Source organism: Xiphophorus couchianus, chromosome 6, assembly GCF_001444195.1.
Source record: "Xiphophorus couchianus chromosome 6, X_couchianus-1.0, whole genome shotgun sequence".
Classification (NCBI taxonomy): Eukaryota; Metazoa; Chordata; class Actinopteri; order Cyprinodontiformes; family Poeciliidae; genus Xiphophorus; species Xiphophorus couchianus.
Genome location: NC_040233.1, coordinates 6308360 through 6330421, shown reverse-complemented (window position 1 = coordinate 6330421; position 22062 = coordinate 6308360). Strand labels below are relative to the sequence as shown.

Genomic DNA, 22062 nt, shown 5'->3' with positions numbered 1-22062 from the left:
CATTATAATGTGTTTTCTTTGATTCAATGAAGAGGAAAAGCTGAATTAAATAGATTTGCACCACAAAAAAAAAATTACTGTAAAGATAAAGCAGAACTTTGTGTATCTGGGTTATTTGGCTTCTCGTAGAAACCTTGGGATAACCTTCAGCTCAGGTTTTACGCTTGAAAATCATGTCCAAGCTCTGATCCAATCCTTTTCTACCATTTGTGAAACATTGCCAAACTTAGACCCATCCTCTCTGCTCTTGAAATTGAATTCTTAAGTCATGCTTTTGCTTAGTCTCATCTGGATTATTGCAGTGCGTTTCTGTATATCGAAAGCCGCCTTAGGCCGGTTGTAGTCTATACTCGTCAGTGGATTGTCAAAATTTGATGTCTCTCCACTGCTAATGGCAAAACGTTGGGACACCCCTGTCCTACATGGATTAAGTGGGCATACCAAATGATTGGATGGCTAAGTCAATCACTTTTATTTTACATTTAAAATCAATCAAGCAGTTCCTTCCAGTTGAAAATGGACTTGTTGTGATGCTCTAAATAGCAATACATTATAGATGTTTGTTCCTTTAAAGATGCAATATGTAACTTTTATAAAGAACACGTTTCTTTTATACATTTGTTAGTCTGTGAAAACATCAGTCTCCTCCGCATCCTCCCTGAGCTGCTATTGCCATCTAAAGAAATGCACCAAAAAACAACCAATCAGAGCCAGGAGGAAGGTCTTAGCTGTCACTGAGGCTTGGGTACGCGCTGCTAAATGTGCTAATGACAGAGAAACAACTTACCATTTCAGGAAAACCATTTATCCGCCGTCATCGGTGGCTATGCTAACTAGCCTGAACATTCACAACAGCGTCTACTGACGGGGAAAAGTTGTAGCGGTAGCAGAAAGAAGGAGAAGGAGAGGCAGGGTTGGGGTCGATAGTGATTGCCAGCGCTAAGACCCGCCTCCGGGTTCTGATTGGTTGTTTCTAGTTAGCTGGGAGCAGGCAGAGGAGCTCAATTTGTTTCACAGATTACCTGCCTCATACCATGCTGTTACCACATGGTGACAGTTTAAACAAATATGTTTTTGTTTTGTAATAGAACTTGCATACTGCAGCATTAAAGTGGTAAAAAATAAAAAAGGGGGACTTCAAAATCCTTTTCCAGGCCCTCTAATTGGGGGGCTCTTCGTGCTAAATGTTAAAACATTTTCTAACATCTTTTGGGACAAAAGTGGTTGAGGTTTTCAGTGAGGACTGTTACACTTTGCCTTGCGGGATTTCCTTTCAAACGCACATGCTCTCCATATGTGCGCTCCGGGCCTCGAAGTGACTCTTTATCTTGTCATCCTGCCCCGACGGGGTTGTCGTCTTATAGTTCAGACAAGCAGTAAGAGGCCACGTGCGCTAACAGGAAGGGACCGAGACACAAAATTCACCGTCCCCCCCTGATGGAGAGGAGATCTGAGGGAGGAGATAGATGGGGGGAAATGCTCCAGAGTCGATGCTTCGTCAAGCTGATGAATTCCTCCTGCTAGCCGCGTCTGCTCACCTTCTACCGCTGCCAGAGAGTGTGTTTTCGATGCACGGGCTGAAAAAGTGTGACATTCGTGTATCTGTGGAGGAATGAGCTGCATTTGTGTGTGTGTGTCGTTTGTCGGGCATTCCTTGAAGTGTGACACTCACCGGTGTGTTCTTTCCTTGACGTTATTTCCCTCTAACACAAAGCGACACACACGTTCACTCTATTAAAAGAAAAGCATATTTTCCTTTGTTCTTTTCAAATGCTAGCAGATGCTGTGGCAGAGACCGAAAACTCGCCTCCTTCTGTTATCAATCCACCACAGATATGCTAAAAACTCAGATGGAATCGCAAAACATCAAGCGCTCCGCCTGCACTTTAAATTATTACATGCTTATCAGATGCAGATTTTATTTAAAAATGTGACATAAAGAAAATTTGTGAATGTTGCCTTTAAACTATTAAAAGTGTTCAGATTGCTGCGCTCTCACCTTTTGAACATTTGGAAAGCAAAACTGCTATCATGTTCAAATTTTATTTTCAATGCAGGTGCAGCCTGCTGTTAAGCATAAAAAAAAGCAAAACATTGTATTGAGAGGAAAGCTTTGGGGGAGGAAAAAAAAAAAGTCAGATCGGCTAAACTTCCAACCTGAACTTTAAGACCCCGACCTGTCAGAGGACAGGAGAGGACAAACTGTTCACCACAGGTATGTTTGCGTTGGATGCAGAATTATTGCTGCATCTGGTGGGTTTTTTTATTCGTTTTTTTTTTTGAGTAACATCTTTCTTCTTCTGCTGAGGCATTGCGAGAACGCTGGAGGTCCACAGTCTCAACCCACATGTGTGATTTTATTGATAAGTTTATAGGACGTTATTTTCATACAGTGCAAAAACCCAAAACCCTTTCCAGTATTTTCGGTCTAGCTCGTAGTGCAGATGTTTTTGGACACGTGAAATAAAACAAACTTACAAGTAACTTTTCAGAAAAAAATAAGAGATTGTTTTCAGTGAATAGTTCCTGAATATCGATATAAACAAATCTATCATTCCTCCTTGTCATAGGTGAAATAGTCGGCATTTAATCGACAAATAAAAGACATTTTCTCCGTGTGAAAAATCAAATAATCTGCCAGTGGAGCTCGCACTTTTCATCAACATTAAGGAATTGTTCACTTAAAACAAGCTCCCACATCTTTCCAAAACTATATTGTAAGCTAGTTTTGTCCTATTTCAAGTGTACTAAATGTGTTGGCACTAGAAATTAGACCAAACCTACTTGGTAAGACTTCGCCTCTTTGCTGTGAAGTTCCCCTCATTGACATGCTCACAATGGCTCTTTTGACGCCCTTTGAGCAAAAAAAACCAAAAAAAAAAAACCTCAGTCAGTGTGGCAGTCCGCCTTTCATCCAAAATGTACTGCTCTTTTTCTAGCAGTGATGAGTCACTCAGCTCCCCCTGCCCCCACCTCATCCCCGCTGTATTAAATGTTTTCAATTGACGTAAATCTGGAAAGAAAAACACAAAAACACATGGAGATGTTGCTACAGCAGAGGGAACCCTCCCCCTGCTCCAAAGTCAACACTTTTCAAACTTGGCTGAAATTTGCACCTGCCCAGATGACCTGTGTAGCAACTGTTAAACATGGTGGCGGCAGCATCATGGGTCTGCTGCATAAATAAGCTGGATTTTTACAGAGGATTTTAGTTGGTTTGGCTGCTGTCCAGATTAGTGAAAATCCAGAATTGATTTCAATTACTGAACCAAATGCAAGTTTTCTAATTTAAAGAAAAAATGTATTTAATGTTTAAAACTCAGTATTGCTGTCTGAGTAGCGAGGAGAAGCCTAGTAGATTTACAGCGCTCTCTCAAATGCTCTAAAATAGAAGGAGAAAATGCAAGTTTTAAAAAACATTGGCCAGTGTGTTTTCAGTACATCCTGTGTTAGATTTTCTAGAGAAAAAAATTATAATTTAACATCCAAAGTGAGTTGACTTTCATACAATCAGACATCTGAGTGTGAGGAGGTTTCCTCACAGGAACTTCAATAAAGCATTTTTTAAATTGAATTTTAAATTTGAAAACGGTGCTGTAATAACAATCTTGTGGTCTGATTGAGAGTCCAAACAGCAAAAAAAAATATATATATATAAAAAAATAGTAAAATAAAATAAAATCTGCAATTACAATAAAAAAACTTAGGGGAAAAAGCCCATATACACTGAATGGCAATCTTGAAAAACCCATTGAAAATACTGGCTAGTTTATAGGGGCAGGCATGAGAGCCGTCCCGTTATTTTCCTTTGTTTAACACGATTTTGCTTGTTGTTACTCGAGTCTTCTAATTTGCGATGCTAATAGAGAATAAAAGTTCGCTGTTGGCTGCTCTCCAGTACAAGGGGTACCCAGAAAGATTTGGTTTGAAAAAACTGCGAAGGGCTGATTTGGAAACCCCGGGTGTTCACCCTGTTCCTCTCAGATCGCCCGTTTTCCTGGGCTGAGGGCCCTTCAGACCGCCGCAGCCATGGCAACAGACCTCAAATGTCACGCCTTGAGTAATCCTCAGAGTTTAGTGTCGAGTAAACAACTGAGGGTTTTGTCAGAGATGCTAGAAGGTAACGGAACCGCTTCGACGCCACTCCTCCTGAAGTTTAGTTTAGTTTTAACAAACATTGTCTTCATACATCTGCCGCATCAGGGGTGTTGTTATTGACAAATAAAGATGAGAATCTGTAATATATGTGTTTTTACTGAAGTCCTTCACGATAAACAGAACATGTTTTGATGCCTCTGAGAGCAAATCATCACGTTTCCTAAGAAAAGTGTTTTTTTCTTCTTCTTCAGCTTAGACTTACTTAACCTAATTGGTAAAATGCTGTTAGTAAATTAAAACCACCCTCCAGAATTGTTTTTTTTTTGTCAGACGTGACAAAAATGTAGCTACTTTCGCTTCGTTTGTGCCAAATTTGAGCTTTTTAAACCTCGGAACACTGTGTGAAGTGTCCAGCGAAGTAGTGGTAGTGTCATGCTGTGGGCCACTAATATTCCCAGCCATACTGGCGCAACAAACTACCTCCATTCATCTTCCTGTAAACTCTCACCAGCTTCCCTGTCTCTGCCGTAGAAAATGATTCCCGTAGCATGACCCTGCCACCACCGAGTTTCAAAGTGGGAATGGCTCTGGTGCATGAAAGATTGTGTCGCTTTCATGCAAAAAGTTCTGAAACTTGTGGCACAGAAAAAAGAAAATCAGATGGAAACACGGCTTTTATAAATCTGGATATTAAATCTTTTGTTTGGTGTGTTCCTCGTTCTTTTTGTTTGCTAATGTCTTAAAAACCTCGTAGACCTTCACAGAACTGAAATTATCCTGGAATTAAATGGATTTAGTTGGTAAAATTATATAAAAATTGATTTAAAAAACAGTTTTCTACTCTGATTTAGTTATGTTGATAAAAAAAAAAATCCAATTACCAATCGACCCCAAGCCTGCTGAACAACAATTCAAAGGCCGCTAAGCAGACGTCCTCCTGGACGACTTACACTTCACACGCTGCTCCTTTTTTGTTTTCTCGCAGACGATCCATCAAACCTTTGGAGAGCCAACCAAAAGAACCGGAGCCAGATATATTATTTCAGCCTCTGCTGGGAGCCAAAAGCATTCCAGAGACGAATGTTCTGAATGCGATTCTGTTCAATTAGACCTGCTCAGAGCACCTTTGGGTTTGATTTAACATGGAACCACAGCTCGGTGATTGAAGGCATGTTGGAAGAGCAGCAGCAGAGAGGGAGAGAGGGGGGCTCCAGGGAGAGGAGCTGAGGCAGGAATGCAAAGAGAAAGAAAACAGACACAAAAAAGAGAAAAAAAAATGAAGGCAGAGTGAAGAAATAAGATGAGGGTTGGTGAGAGATCGGCGGACAAAGAGCTTCTATGACAGCTAATGTGACATGCGTGACACTGGTTAGCTCGGAGCCAGATTCCAGGTCAGAATTAGCTTTTTTTGTGACTGTGAGTGTGTGTGCGCGCGTTTGTTTATAATACCTTGTGGGGACCATTTTCCTGACATATACTACGTTGTGGGGACACACTGCTCCTTGTGGGGACTGAAGCCTGGTTCCCACAAGGGGAAACGCTGTTTTTGGGCCAGGGGTCAGATTTAAGACTAAGGTGTGAATTGAGTTTTGGGTAGGGTTAGGCATGTAACTGTGAGGGTTAGGATAAGGGTAAGGTTTAGGCTGTAGAAATGAATGGAAGTCTATAGAAAGTCTCCACAAAGACACACACACACAGACGCGTGTGGGCATGTGTGTGTGTGTGTGTTATAAGGTTTTGTGCTTGTTGGCTTGACTAAAATGTGGCAGCAGGCGGCACCATGTGATGACGAACACCAGCACAGAACATTACTGTGATCTTTCCAATTTTTTTTTTACCCAACTCTTCGTCTCTAACTACGCACACACACACACACACACACACACACACACACACACCAGCATTCATAAAGAACACAGTCAAAGACAGTCACATGTATATAATGCTGTAAGCAATAATTACCATCCATCTCATCACATATTAATTTTAAAAAAAAAATCACTGGGTCTCTTTTTCATAACAGCATCTTTTTTATTATTATAATTATTTTGTGTGTTGGAAGAAAATCTGTACGTCAAAGTGACGAAGGTAATGAGTCAGACAAAATTATAGAAAAAGTGAAGCTGGCCATCAATTAAAGCCACTGCACAGAACAACATGACTTCAGTAGTTTAAGAATCAGTGAAAAAAAACAAGTTTAAAGCAATAATGTGGCAAACGAGAGGAGTTTTTTTTTTTTTTTTTCCATTTCATAATGACTGCGTTATGAAAAAGACCTTAGGTCTTTGCATTTTTGGTTGCAGTCAGAGTCACATGTCAACTTCGGAAATGCTGATCAGCTGGTTCCATTTGTGAACAACTCATTTGGTCAAAAAAATAGAATAATAAGTGGATAAAAAAAAATTTAAGTGACAGAAAATCTTTCAACCATGGCACAACATGCAAACCAACGTGACCATCGTTAAAACAAGCAATACTTTCAGTTTTTAAAAAATCGAGCAAGAAAAGAACAAAGAACAAATCTTTTGAAGCGTTGTAAAGCTACAAGCTAACTCCATAGATTAGGAGTTAGCTTGTAGCTTCACAAACTAGGTAGTTTGTGAAGCTACATATTCTTGGGTAAACTAAGAACGCCGAGTTTTTATTTCACTCACAGAATAAAGGGGAAGAGATCTCAGCGGTGCTAGATGCGTGTAATTATAGATGTGCGTACTATTTAGTACCAAACAACACACGCGCACGCTCCAGAGGCTCAGCGATTCTTCTCCGGCCCGTTTGATTCTGAAGCGTTGACGCTTTTGCTGCAATTGTCCACATCTGGAGTCCAGCGATCCGTTCAATCTTTGGGCAGTTTCTGTAACAAGGAATCTGGAAACATTTGTGAATAACTCAAGTTTTGATTTATTTACACATAATACGCAATGTCAACGCTTGGTGGAAGCTGAAGCCAAAAACAATACCGTGAAGGTTTCTTGAATCTGTCAAAGAACCTCTGTTCAGGGTAGAAATATCCACTCCAGTTTCAACCGATCAAAGCATGTTTGATTTAGATATGTAAGAAAGAGTTTTAAAATAAAATTTAAACACAATTCCCTCTGCCTCTCCTGCTTTGAGAGGTTTTTAATAAGGGCAGTGGTGATGTCACACTGTGTGCATCAAAGAAGAGTTCCTGTAAAATAAGGTTTTACTGTTTTTTAAGTATTGTGTGTGATGGTTACATTAACTCTGCGGTTTACAAAACATGACAAAGAACAGCCTGAAAGCTCAACGATTAAAACAGAGCAACTTTACTGCAATATGTCCGGCCTTCCTGGTGTTTGCTAGAACACTTGCTCTCTCTCACTGCCTAAATGAACTACAGCTCTGTCTAGACACATAGAAAATTAATGTAAATTTGTTCTCCTTACTAGCTGCGTTTCCATTTTTTTCTTATAATTGTTCAATTTGACGTATCGAAAAGGAAAACAAGGCAATGAAAAAAAAAAATCTTTCAACACAAAGTTTTGCCACCAGGTTGAGGTGTTTTTTTTTTTTTCTTTTTTTGTGGCCGTATCAATATTGTATTGTTTTGCAAAACTGCAACTGAAACACTTTTTTGCATCACACAGGCCACATGATCAACAATCAGATGTTACTACTGGCGAAAACCATGAAGAAGAAGACGACAGGAAGTAGTTGGAGGATCATGGCGCAGCATGTCTTTTTAATGACTTCTCATGTGAACAAATTCATTCGTGTATCATTTTGATTGTATTTCTTATTTAATGGAAATGTCACAATTCAGAAATTGTGTTTTTTCGACGTTAGCTGAATATTGACAAGGTTTTGCACATATTTGTAATGGAAACACATCTGCTGAAAATAACTATGTTTGAGAATATGTTACTCTTTAATGGCCTCTACACCGAAGAGTGTTAGTACCTGTGTTTCCATTGGCCATGAAATTGTGCGAATTGGAATTACAAAAATAATTTTGCTGAATGAAAACGCACCAATCTTTTTTTTTTTTTTTTTAAAGCATGTTTTTGCTAAAAAAGATTTTTGTCCTAAGATGAGGAGGTTTTTCGGTAATCAAAATTTGCGTATTTCACAAAATTGCAACAGAAACACTTTTCACATCACACAAATCAAACCTTTAAAAGTGGCACAGGCCTCTTCAAACAATTGGCTCTGTCAACACAACTCAACAACTACTTCCTCCTTTACTTCAAAATAAGAGACGCAGAAAAATAAGAGAAACAAAGCGCCAGGTTAAAAGTCCTCAGAAGAATAGCTTACTCTTGCTTCAACAGACATAATCAGAGACAAACAGCAACCAGATGGCGGTTCAATATTGCAAGAGCTTGTGCTGCGATCCCGTTACACCCCTTGCGGTAAGTATGCAAAGCATTCAAGATGATTAACACATACATTCACTTAACTGGATACACATCACATGAACAACAGAGCCTCAGAGCCACCGTAGAGCCGTATTGGAGAGCGTCTGCAACAAAAGTACAACCGTCCATACGATGAGATTCATTGAGTCAAAGTTACAGTCCAGACTGCGGGTTTGATTTGCTGTTGCAGTGGGATGACCTTTAACCCTTTTCAGAGCAACACTCTTCAATTTTACCGTTTTTCTTTCTTCTTATTCTTTCTAACATTGGCTCCAGCTTTTGAAAAAAAATATGAAACACAAAACCCAGAGTGGAGTTTTTGGAATTCGCTGATTGCCCGCTCCCATCTCTCTTCGGATAAAGAGTGAGTTTCTGTAGAGGCGCATCTGGAGCGCTCGTATGACATCTTAAAGGAGAAAAGAATTCGGCCTCGTTCACTCAATCGTGTCAATCAAATTTGTTTTTCTTGCTTTCTCGTCGTTTTGGTTTTGGGTCCTCGTACCCGCCTCTAGCTGCGCCTTCCTAACTCCTCAGGCTGGACTTGTTGGTGATGCGGGAGTGGCTCTGCTCGGAGGATCGCTCGGTGACTTTGAGCTTCATACACGACTGCTTCTCGTCCATCAGCATTTCGGCAGGTAGGATCCAGCAGCACAGACAGGACTGGAACCGGAGAAAGGGGGTGAATTTAAAGGAAAAGAAGGTCACATTTTCAGCTATTTTATGCACATTATTTTTTTTACCAAACATCGCTTTAACTTGTTGACATTTTGTCACGTTAAAACCACAAACTTTAATATGACAGAATAACACAAAGTACAGTAACTTGACTCGACCTGAAAGCAAAATCTGCTGTGCGTCCTTAGAGAGAGAAACCTTTTTTTTTAAGTAATAAACTAAGCTTAGCTGCATTGTTTCATAACAAGGATCAGTTGGAATGTGTGCATGATTGGATTTACTTTTATGTAAAGTGTCTTGAGATGACATGTGGTGAATTAGAGCTACGTAAATAAACCAAATTGACTTGAATCAAATTGACATGGTGAAAATGTACAGTATATGCTTGTCTGTCAAAGTTGAACTATAATATTTCCTGAAACAGCTTAGAATAGGACTGTAATGATACAAAACAAGTTCATTACATTTGTTTTTCTTTGTACAAATTCATTCTTGGATAATGACAGTTTAGTCCGGTCAATTCGGTCTATTTTGAGCTCCTTTGAAAAGTAGAAGTAGAGTCTCCTGCACAACCAACAAGAGTGCAGCAAGTTGCTTCTGAATAGTAAGTCAACAACAAAAACGCTTGAGGTTTCCAGCAGCCATTGTACAGTGGGAAAAACCAGTTGGCCAGAGGTGCTGGAACTCGGTTTGGGTTGCTAGATGATGGGCCGGGATTCGCTGGTGTTGCTAGGTGACAGGCAGTGCCTGTTGATTTGTGACGTTAGATTTCGGAGTGCCGTTTTTGCCATTCACTGATGCTCCCATGTCTCTCTGGATAAATGTGAGTTTCTGTGCAGGAGCATCTGGAGGTTTCCGCAGGTTTTTGAAATGCGTCGTTCTCCGGACATCAAAAAACATGAACTTATTGCCAAAATACTGCTGGGTGGATTTTTCTTAAGCGCTTGGGAAGTTTTTTTTTGTTTTTTGTTTTTTAGGAAGCAGTAGAACTCGAAAAGGATGTACAGAAAAGTGCAAAATGTGAATTTTGTACGACAGAGGCTGGTCTTACCCTGAAGCAGTTCTTGAAGCGCTTGCTGACCATGTACAGGGCGATGGGGTTAATGCAGGAGTTGACAGAAGCCATGTTGATGCCGATGTAGTCCAGCACCAAAAAGAAGCTGTTAAGGAGTATAGATGCCATGCCTCAGTGTTCCATAGTATTTTCTTTGGCAAGCTGTGGCCTGAGTAAATGCCGCGTGTGTTTTCCCCGTTCCGTACCTGAGCAGCTCGCAGCGGTTCGGGTCCACCTCGTCGTAGATGGTGAGCTTCAGGATGCGGCTGAGGTGGAGAGGAAGCCAGCACAGAGCGAACACCAGAACCAGACAGAACACCGTCTTGGCCACCTCCCTCCGCTGATTACAAAAACACACACACACACCCACACACACACACACACACCCATCCATCATGACTTGGCCTGGACGTGACTGCACCTCTGTGGAGTTATACATCACAGAAAAACATGCTGCTCTCCCCTAAATTTGTCGTCATTTCAGATCAAGTTGATTCCAAAAAAAGAAAAAAAACAGTTATTCTGGAGCTTTTGATTACATTTAGTACTGAAGGTTTATTTCTGTTGCTCCACTATCGACACCAGCTGCATTTAAAAACAGGATTGTAGGTATCTGATTTTACCGTTACACAGTAAGAAAAATTTATAGCTAATTTGAGTTTATTTAGTCGGTCACAGAGAATACAATGTGGGAGTTCGTTTTCCAAAGTTATATTTTCACCAAGTTATTATTATTCTTGGTGAAAATGTATTATTCATACATTTATAAATATCAGAGTTCCAAAATAAAAAAAATTGTTCACAAACTAAATATTTAGTTAGTAAGTTAAATATTTAGTTTGAAGACTAAATATTTTGTTCCCAATTCAGTGTTTAAGGGTCTTCGGTTTGGGTGTGAGCTAAATATTTAGCTTTCAAGCTCGCTATTTATTTTGCCAACTTTATTAGATTTATTTATCTAACTAAGTATTTAATTTTAAAACTAAATATTGAACTTGCTAACTAACCATTTAGGTTGCTGGCTAAATATTTAGCTAGTATGCAAATTAACTTGCCACTAAGCGGACAAGTTTTTCAAACTAAATGTTTAGTTTCAAATATTTAGTTTGAAACCAAACCTTTAGTTTGAAAACTAAATATTTAATTCTGACTTAAACATTTAGCTAGGAACTAAATATTAGTTTGCAAAATAAATAATTATCTTCCTGACTAAATATTTAATTTGAGAGCTAAATATATAGTTTGTAAACTAAATATTTGGCTTGAGTGATATATTTATAAATGCATGAATGACACGGTGAAAATATGACACCCACATTTTTGTCTCTCTATGAAAGGCTAAGTAAAACCAAATGCTGCTGTGAATTTTCACCTGTGTAACCCCGTGTTCTCTGACCTGTTTGATGTGGTCGCTAAGGGCGATCTGCACCCCGTTCCTCTTCCTCAGCATCTCGCAGGTCATCAGGGTGTAGAAGATGCCTGTGCAGGCCAACGGAAAGCAGAAATACGCGCCGAACAGCCACCAGTCCTTTGCTGTTTTATAAAACTGCACAAAAAAAAGAACAAAAGGACCGCATTGGATTGCGTTCAAACATCTGTGTGGGAGCGCTCTGAGCTGGAGATAAAGCATGTAAGAAGCTGATTTACTGGAGCGCAGCCGCCGCCTGAACCTTCGCCGGAGTGGAGGGGGAAGCTCAGGGGTGGGTTTGGCGTCATGCAGGACATCCTTTTACCAAATGCTGACTTGTCAGCGGCAATATGCGGAGGTCACGTTGTTACATTTTAGTAAGGGGGACGCCATGCAAAGTAAAAACAAGCTATCTCCCATCTGTGATGTATATAATTTCATCATCCATGAACTCTTTCCAGGCTCCCTCGCTCAGGCGTCACGCTGTGACTCTAAGTGCGCCGCTTTGCTAAGAAAGCTTTCGCATTTGCACACAGCATGCAGATCTGAACCTTTGCACATTTGCGTTTTTGCTGCGTGCGCGGCTGAGTCAACACGCATCGTTTCTCCTTTCAGACAGAAAGAAGAAGAAGAAGAAGAAGACGGTCCGCGTGTCTCAGCTCACCTTCATGAAGTCCGTCTTCTGCCTGGGGTGCAGCAGACAGATCCTCAGCTGCTCCCCTTTGTAGTCCATGGTGATCATGTCGAAGCCTATTATCTCTGGAACGGCCAGGATGACGGATAAGATCCAGATGAGGGCGATCTCGATGGCCATCCACTTCGGAACGCCGATGCCTTTGATGCGGCTCCAGGAGACCACGGCACGAAACCTGGAAAACCGAAGCGGCATGCGATCCTTAAAACAAGTCAGATTTAGGCAGATAAATGGCTGGATCCTTTTGGGAGGGGGGGAAAAAAGCACAATGTGATTTAGTGTTTGGTTTGGATACGGCATGCAGTTCGCTTCCAATGCAACGCCTTGCGAAAGCATTTGCACTCCTTCAACCTTTAACTTTTCCCCGCTTTTGTCATACAGTACAGCCAGGAATGGACCCATCCACTTTTTTTCACTTCCGATACCGATACAAATATCTGAGGCTTAGTATCGGCCGATACAGATCGGATACAGAAAAACAGCTGATCTAACTCCAAACAGTTTTTTTTTTTTTATAAAGCATGACGTCACTCAGCACAAAGCATGAAATTAGACTGAATGTTATGGATCGGGCACATTGCTACCAATACCCGATCGAACATTTTTCAATATCAGGGCCGACACAAATATTAATCTCGGGTCCGATTCATCTCTAATTACAACAAGACTCATTCTCAATTAGAGTTAGATGTAAAGTCTGATTGGACCATTCCGACAGGCGACGCAGTGATCTCAACTATTCCACTGCACTAGTCTCTCCTCTCCAGGTTCAGCTTACCAAACATCCCTACAACACAACACTGCCACCACCAGGTTTCACTGTGGGGGATGATCGTGTGTTAGTTTGCCACTAGACATTTTGTACGTAGGCTAAAAACTTCAATTTGAGTCTCTTCTTCCACTCGTTCGTAATGGCCATATTCGCTTTGAGTCTCTGAAACTCCTCTAGACGTTTGGGTTCTCTCCTTACATGACCTGTAAGTGTGGGCAGACGGCCATGTCTCAGTAGGTCTGCAGGTGTGTGCACCTTCAGATGGATTAGCCCCGCTTTAGACTTCATGCCTGTCGTGTTCCCTGGTCTTCGTGAAGTTGCTTGGTTCTCCAAAGCCCCTTCTCCACGGGTGTGGCTTTAACCATGTGCTATACAAATAAACTTGCCTTTACGAAACTTCCAGGCCTCCGCACAACAGCTGGACACTGGGATTGAATTACACACAGAAGGATGCTAACATCTGCTAACTGCAGTTGTTTGCTGGGCGTTTTGTTTAGAGGTATCAGACTATGCAGCTTTGAATAAAAATCACAGATTTTGCCATTGTACACTTTGTGTTGGGTCAATCGAAGAAATATCCAACCCCTGTGTCCAACAGTCCCCAGCTCTGTATTTCAAAACGTGAAGTTTCCAACTGCTTAAATAAAAAAAAAATAATAAAGAGATAGAGAGAAAAAGAAGCTAACAGGACAGGAGGGAAGTGTGTGTTTGCGTGATGCGTGGGTTTTGAGCAAGCGTACCTGTCGATGCTCAAAGCGCACAGGCTCAACACGGTGATCCCCACGGACGCCTTCTGGACAAACGGCACAACCTTGCACAGAGTCACCCCGAACGGCCAGTCCTCTGCCAGGAGCTGCAGACAGATTGCAACACGGGCAGAAGGTCAGCGAGTTAAAGCCGAGGCAGGGAGTGATGCAAAGGGCCTGTCTTCTCCAGGACAGCGCTCGCCGCCAGCGCTTGAACATGAACTCACAGTTTTTGTCGGGTAAAACATCGCAGCCTTGTCTTTAATTTAAAAAAAAAAAAAGAAAGAAACACACAGCGAGGCCCCGCACGCCTCACTTTTGACCCGTCAGCTTTCCAACCGAATGAGAAGTTTGAGCTCCTGGAGTTCAAGAATCACCCAGAGGATCATGTACAACACAAAGCCTTTAAAGCTTTTCTTGGATGGGGGACAGGAATGCGAGTGGAAATCAATTGAAATCATATGTGACCCCCGTGTCTCTCTCTCGCTGTCTCCGTACCACCCTGTCTGGTCCTCGCCTACGCTACGGTATGTAACTGCGACCACCAGTTGTTTTAACACGCCTGCCCGCTTACCCAAATATACGGACACTCCGGTTGTCTCTGGCCCTCGCTCTGGCAAAGTGAGCCTGGCGCACAATAACATGCCGAGAGACATGGGGGGATATGAAGAGGCTCAGAGTCCAGAGGAGTAATAACATTTCAGAAGCACTAGGGAGCACACACACACACACACACACACACAACCTTTCTACACGCACTACGTCTCCACTTTCACTGGTGTGTGCTTCATTATGTGGACATAAGGAGGAATAGGTGTGGCTGAAGGGTTTAGAGTCCAGAAGGAAGCTAATCTATCTGTGGCTTCGGTTTCTTTGACCATATGATTGCGCAAATTGGAATTACAAAAATAAATGTGCTTCATTTTTTTGGGATAAAAAGTTTTTGCTCAAGGATGAGGTGTTTTTTTGTTATTTCTATTTTTTTGGCTGTATCAAAATGAGTGTATTTCGCAAATCTGCTACAGAAACACCTTTTTCGAATCACAGGAGTCATGTGATCAACGACCGGATCTTACTACTGGGGGAAAAGAAGAAGACGGCAGAAAGTGGTTTAATGACATAAACATATTCACATGTAATTTCAACTGTGCTAATTTGAAGAAAAAAAAACGCCGCAATTTCGAAATTGTTTTTTTTTTGTTTGTTTGTTTTGTTTTTTATGTTAGTGGAATATTGACAAAGTTTTACACACACTTAAAAGCAGCTATTTGCTCCGCCGGAGCTCTCGCAGCATGCAAAGTTCATCAAAAGTTGAGTTTGTCATTCAATGGTGTCGAATGCAGACAGAGCCGGTTCTGGCCTGTTTGGCGCCCTGGGCGAACCACCCTTCCGGCGCGCCCCCCCCTTCAACGAGGCTGTTGACCAGAGGCTGGAATGGGTGCTTGGCATTAGGTCCTGTGGTTGAGAGAGCGGGGCAGCAGGGTTGGCGCTGATGACGCCCTCCCTCAATATGTTGCCCTGGGTGGTTGCCTATGAGTAAGAAACCGCCCCTGAATCCCAACTCTTCTGTGAAAATGTCAACTTCAAATTTCCCCAAAATGCTGCATAGGTAGCCACTACCATGTATGAGGAGTTTGCCGCTCCAACGCCTCAATAGCTGTGTTTCCATTGACCATATAATTACATAAATAAGAAGAATAAATTTGATCAATGGAAACACGGCAATTTAAAAAAATATATATAATTTTTTTGTATAAAATGTTTTTGTGGTTGAGGTGATTTTTCAGCTCCATCGAAATGAGCGTCTTTCACAAGACACTGCATTGGAAACACTTTTTCCCGCATTACACGAGTCACGTGATCAATACTACTAGCGGAAATGAAGAAGACGACAGGAAGTGGTAGGAGGATGTTTTTTTTAATGACTTACCGTGTGAAGGAACTTATTCACGCAGGATTTTAATTGCATTTCTTAACTAATGGAAGCACCGCAACTTTGACACAATTTTCAATATTGAAAACGTTCAAAAATACCGAAAAGTCGTTGCACATTTGTAACGGAAATGACGCGGAGCATCTCTAACCTTGTAGACATTGATGGGGATGCCGACGATGAGGTGCAGCAGGTCTCCGAGCGCCAGGCTGCCGATGAGGATGTTCGGCCCGTTCCGCATGCACTTGTTCTTGTAGATGATCCGCAGGAGAGTCGAGTTGCCGATGATGCCGACCACAAACACCAGGCAGGACACCACCGTGTTGATGTACTTGAACGTGTCCCGGATTTCCGTGGGCCCCGTGCACATGGGCGGCTGGCGGCTGCGCGGCATGGTGATGTTGGGCCTGGCCGGGTCCTGGGCTCTCCTCTGGACCAGCCCGAGTCTCTGAGTGACGGACAGCGGGGCCTGGGGGATTTGGTTCTTTGGCTCCGGCTGCGCGCTCGCAACCGTCATGTGAGCGACCAGTAAGAGGAAGCAGAGGCGAGTTGTCATTTTTTTTTCTTTATTATTTTTGGACGTTTATAGGAATGACCTTTTCGTCCGGGAAACGCTCCCACTTTATGTCCTCCTTTTTGTGCTCCTGGAAACACAAAGTAGAAGCAGAAAATGTCGCGTGGCGATTTGCCAGAACGTTCTGGAAGGCAGAGGAATCGTTTGCATGTCGGAGAAGGAATCCCAATCTGCGTTTGGTAAAATGTCAAGGGAGAGGTGGAATATTCTGAGGCAAGGCTGGAATTTCTCTAGGATTGTGAAACTCAGCCAAGACGAGCTAAGCCAAACCAACCGTGGAATAACAAAAGAGTTTATTGATTTATTTAGACTCTGAGCTTAAGCTGTCTACAGAGAGACTACAAATTTTTAGTCTCTCTGTAGACGCCCAAAACAATTTGGGCTCTGAGTAGCAGGAATGAGAAAATAAAATGTTTGGAACATTGATATGTCATGGGGATTACATTAGTAACACTTTACACTGAATGCGAAAGTTGTTTTTATGAATATTTGTTGCCAAAAAGCTTATGCGTACAGTTTTGCTCAAAATGATTTGTACCTTTGGCAGATTTTGTTATATTCCTGGTCTATTCATTTTTGCCAAGATTGAATAATATATGTGGGGATTTTAGAGATGAGGGTGATGGCAGGGAGGCCTTCAAAGAGTTACCACATGACCAAAGACAAACAGCGACATTAAGCATTTTTTTCCCCACTGATTAATTAGAACAATTTTTGTCACAGTCTAAATTGTTTTTGACATATAAAAAAAAAGTAAAGGGAAAAGAAAAAAACTGAATTGGAAAAACCTGTACTGTGTACTGAGATTGATTGTTGGAATAATAAAATTAATGACAATAATAACTTCTTTAAAAAAAAAAAAAAATACTAAGTTATGTTTTATTAAGAGCAACTCATTGTGTCATTTTCTTTCTACTTCTTTTTTTTTTTTGTATCTTATGAAACAACGATGACGAGAGAAAACCTCTGACTCAGTTCAGATGAAACTTTTGAGCAAAATATTTGCACAAACAAAAATGTTTTTCAAAATCTTTAAATACTTGATAACTATTGATAAATTAAACTACAAAATGTCCCTGTTGGTTTGCAGTGGGAATTCCCTTGGTGCACAAAAACTTCTTTCAGAGAGAAGAGTTTTTAATGCTGATCTGTCTCTTTAGCTCCTAATTCTGGTTCGCTAAAGAGTTCACCCTGATCTTGACAGAGCAAATTACCCAGAGGGAATCTTTGTGGTTTAAAAAGGAGAAGCTGATTGGAACAAAACGAGATAAAGCCAAAATGCAGACACTTTTCTTTGTAAGGCAGTTCCCTAATGTTTTCCAGTCACTGCTGCTCCAGCCTGTACTTACCTAACCTCAGACTGAGGCAGGAGCTCTCCGAAAGCTTTCCCCTTCTCAAATCAGACTTTCCCGACTCCCAGCCTCAGGACCGAGAAAGATTCCCGAATCAAAGGGACGCGGTTCCAGCAGCGGCGGCGCTCCGCTCATCTCCAACAGAAGTCACCCTCCCTTTCGAGCCGCGTCAACGTAACGAGCTCCAGCGGCTCCTCAAGTCGCTCCTCTCTGCTTCTGGCCGCTGAGTCCCAGAGTACGGAGTCTCATGAGCTCGACTTGATCCCTGCCCTCCCATTCTTATGCAGAGGAGGGGGGCGGAGGACCGCGGAGGCAGGAGGGATGTTCATGAGTTAGTTGGTGTGTTTACATGGAAGCGGTGGCCTGAAATACTGACCGGTTTTCGGCTTAAGCGGCGTCAGGGGTTCAGGCTGTCACGGTTTTACCCCTGACAAAAGCCTTTCCAACTTTTGAAAGGCGTTTCACATTCATGACCCCGTATTCATCTTCATCCTTCTTTTCATCAGAGTTGTTAGTATATCCACCTGCGACGGTGGATGCACAGTTTTCCTGTAAAGTTAAGTTGTTTCTCCACCATGAACACATTTAGGAGCAAATACACAAGTCTTAGCGCTGACTGACAGCGCTAAGACCCGCCTCTTGCCTCTGATTGGTTGTTTTCGACCGGAGTGCTGCATTTCTACAGATCACAATAGTAGCACTGGGAAAAAGTGGAGGAGCTCGATCTTTTCACAGATAATCTGTCTCATGCGTTACTGTCACAACAAGTCTTTCTACTTAACAAATTAAGTAAAAAAGATTTGTTTTATATGTGTATAAAAGTAAAAGTTAGTCAGTTCAGTCTTAAATCCCGCCAAAATACAGTAAAGCCTGAGGTTGTAATGGGAGAAAATGTGAAACAAAATGTTCACTGCTGCACCGTCGCAATGAAATTCTTTAGTCAGATCGTTTTATCAAACCGTAGGTCAGCCCAACGTCTTCCCGTACATGCAGCCATAATGACACCAGCATTCACGTTTTGTTTTGTTGTTTTTTCGTCTTTGGTGCAGAGTAAAATTACGTTTAGGATCGTTCCGTTTTCCAGAATTTCGCTCCCCGCCTGCAGCGTTCGCGGTGGCTCCTCTCTTAAAGATAAAACTCAACGCGCATCTTAGCGTGACGCTCACTTCCTGTGTCTCTCTGCGTTTTTGAACTTGAACTTTGACAAGGAGGAGCGTGGCTTCTTTTTTTTTTTTTTCTGTCACTCTTTCACCTTTTCAACCTTTCAGACTGTTGACGGTGCGCTGACGTTTGCGAAATCACTGCATGTCGGTGTCGCGTACGTTTCTCGTCTCTCCTGCCTGGGAGGATCGCGGCCTCCGCGAAGGATGACTGTGGATGATCTTCTGTTGACAAGAGTTGCATTTATCTGGGAAACCTTCAGTTATTTATTTATTTACTTTTGGACAAATGTTTGTCGCAAGTGAAAGATTAAGAAAACAAGATTTCTATACTTTTATTGATTTGTTTTATCGACTGAAACTAGGCTCGAATTGCCGGAATTATTTGGGAGAAATCCACCGCCGGGCCTGGAGCTGTTGCAGATGTACAGACACACAGATATATGCAGTCACTCGATGCTGGTCTGAGAAATGTCTCTGACTCTTTTTGGTTTTTTTATTGACCTGAAGCACTGTAGTGAAAGTCAAAGTCAATACAGTTTTTTTTTTGTTTTTATTTTTTCCCTGGGACACAACAACATCTCAGCAGCTTCCTTCGTTTCTTCCTTTCCGAATGCAGTAACCTCCATCGCTCTCTTAACATAAATCATAAAAAAGAGTAAACCCTGACAAAAATATTGCAAAAACCAAAAGTCCAAGTCAAAGTTTAAAATCTGCAAACAATAACTTGCTGTTTTGACTGTAGCGACATCCATAATTGATCACGGATGTCATGATAAAGGGTAGGTTGGCCAACCATTGATTCTGTAAGGACAATTCTTGAAACATAATGTAGATTTCAGAATTTTGGATGTTTGCATGAGAATAAATACACGTACCCCTTGTACTTTCCCTGAACTTACTTTCTTGGACATAGAGATTACTTTCTTGAAACGTTCATGGAAGTTTCAAGTTTAGTACGACAAACGGTGGCGCAAAAAGTGGGAATGCACTAGATGCAGCGCAAAATGATGGCAGACAACTTTATTTCTAGTGACATTTTCTGCATTTAACAGCTGTTTACCCTCTGAAAACACACTGTGATGTGTCTGGATGTACCTCAAGAAGTACTTAGCTGCACCACTGAGGGTAAATTGTATGAAAGAACCTTAGAATTTTCAGGAACATACGTTCAAGGGAAGTACTTGGTAAATTTTAGGAAAGCATCTAGTAGGTTTTTGGAAATCTACCGGAAACTACTTTGTGAAGTTTATGAAAGCTACAAGAAAGTAAAGTTTAAAGTTTTGTGAAAGTTCCAAGAAACGTACATGTGATTATCTTGTGTCTTCCGGGTTCCATTAAAGAACCCGGAAGAAGTGATTTTAAAGTTCCTGGAGAGTGCCAGGAAATTCCGGCAAGTTCCACCTGATAACTTTTGGGGGAATAAACCTCTAGCACAAACTGTATAACGTTGCCAGGTGTTAAAGCACGTCTCTGTGACATACGAGCAGTGACCTTGCGGGGAAAAATGACTGCACTGCAAAGTTTTCTGAAAAAGAATTCGACGAGTACACACATTTTAAGAAGTGTCCAGAAAAACCTCGACAAATTTTCCCAAATAATGAAGCAGCTTTCCAATTTGCTTATCTTAAAAGAGACTGGACAAAAAACAACATAACTCAGCCCTCTAATGTGTGCAGTGGGTTGGTTTGTCGCTGCCAGGATTTGGCCGGGACAGCGAGTCACGATGCACCAGAGGTTATGCAGCCGTGTCCCTGCTTCCACTCGTTCAATAAAATTTACTGGATCATGTAATAATGGTCAGCTAACTAATGACGTAGAAGCAGAATTTAGCTCCCAGGGACATGGACTGCGTTTAACGGACGCTTGACACGCAGAATGATTTTTTTTTTTATCAAAGCCAGGGAGTTCTGTGCAGATCTTAAATTACGTTTTAAGTCCCCGTCTAAAGCGGAAAAGTTTACAACTGTTTATGTCCCGCTTTTGCACGGAAACGCCTTTTTTTTTTTTTTTTTTAGGGGATCCTAAAATTCCCAAAACAGTTAACCACTTTGTTAGTTCACATTTCACCCCAGCATTTAAATTTTTTTAAAAAAAAGTAAAAATCATTTTGTACTTAAAGCTAATGAAAATTAGTCAATTTCTATTATTTAAATTAAATATGGTCACCTTCTTTAAAAATAATCCACTAAATATTTCTTTTTGCCAAAATGACTTTTTTTTTTTTTTTTTTTTACCTAAATCACCTTTTGGAAATAAAAGATGATGGGAAATACTTTTAGTTTATTTTTTGCAAAAATAACTGTTGGTCCAAAATAAAAGACGTAAGGGGTTATCTTATCCATAAGTTCCTAAGATATGATAGAAATTAATTCTATAAATACGCAAAAATTCTTACTTTTATTTTAGTTTGCCTGTATATTACTTGTTAAAAAAATTGTTTAGGTTACATTGTGTTTAGTTTGGATTCATGTCAGGAGTAGAAAATATGATAAGATTATTATCCGATCAAATCAAAAGAAATTCGAGTCACACAGCAACATTTTCAAGTTTCAAGTAGAGTAAATTATGAAAAATTACTTTGGGTAACAAAATGTCCCACAGGAGACGTTTACTTTCCTTGATGAAGTCCAACAGACCTGATGACCTGACTTCATCAGGTTCATATTGTTGCAAAGCTACAACATGAACCATATGACCTATTGTCATGTTACATGATTGTTTCATGTAACATGAAACGCTCTGATGTTTTAAACTCTCAAGTTTAAAACATCAGAGTCGTAGAAATCATAAATGAATAAAACATTGTTTGTGTAAAGAAAGCAGCATATCTCGCACTGTGATCCATTACAGTTCAGTCAAATGCCTCTTGTAACAGAATCGAAACCAGGCTGGGCTTCAAACGAGCGGGCTTAAAAAAAACTAAATCGAAACGACTGGGTCTGCTCGACCCTCCAGTAAAGGTCAGAGGAGGAATTTTGGTTTGATGAGAGATCAAGTCGGATCCAGGAGCATTAAGGTATCTCTGTGAGCCGAGTTAGAATGCAAAACTGGAAACGTGTGGAACTTTTACAATATGATTTGGAAATTTTTACAAAAAAATTTTAATAAATCTTTTGATTCCAGGCTTTGTCCTTTGTTTCATTTCAATGTCATACTCGTCAATAAACTTTAAATGGAAATCTTGTCGCAGATTTCCATTCACACATGTGCTCTA

General features: G+C 41.0%; 1 protein-coding gene across 1 annotated transcript; it reads right to left on the bottom strand.

Moving 5' to 3' along the window:
• Window positions 1–6336: 6336 nt before the first annotated feature.
• On the bottom strand, window positions 6337–17931 carry ednrba (endothelin receptor Ba). Its single transcript, XM_028019823.1, has 8 exons — window positions 17683–17931; window positions 15911–16403; window positions 13821–13933; window positions 12279–12483; window positions 11603–11752; window positions 10413–10546; window positions 10204–10312; window positions 6337–9137 (listed from the first exon to the last, which is right to left on the bottom strand). The coding sequence occupies exons 2-8, from the start codon at window positions 16313–16315 to the stop codon at window positions 9000–9002; spliced, it is 1254 nt and encodes a 417-aa protein (XP_027875624.1). The 5' UTR covers window positions 16316–16403; window positions 17683–17931; the 3' UTR covers window positions 6337–8999.
• Between the last annotated feature and the right edge of the window lie 4131 nt (window positions 17932–22062).

What these genes read in the sequence shown, in the direction of transcription:
- ednrba (XM_028019823.1), bottom strand. Translation starts at nt 16,315, where the DNA reads ATGACAACTCGCCTCTGCTTCCTCTTACTGGTCGCTCACATGACGGTT. An exon ending in TCCCCATCAATGTCTACAAG is followed by an intron (nt 13,934 to 15,910) that starts GTTAGAGATGCT and finishes ATCTGTCTGCAG; the next exon opens with CTCCTGGCAGAGGACTGGCC. An exon ending in GCTTCAAGAACTGCTTCAGG is followed by an intron (nt 9,138 to 10,203) that starts GTAAGACCAGCC and finishes CTCCGGTTCCAG; the next exon opens with TCCTGTCTGTGCTGCTGGAT.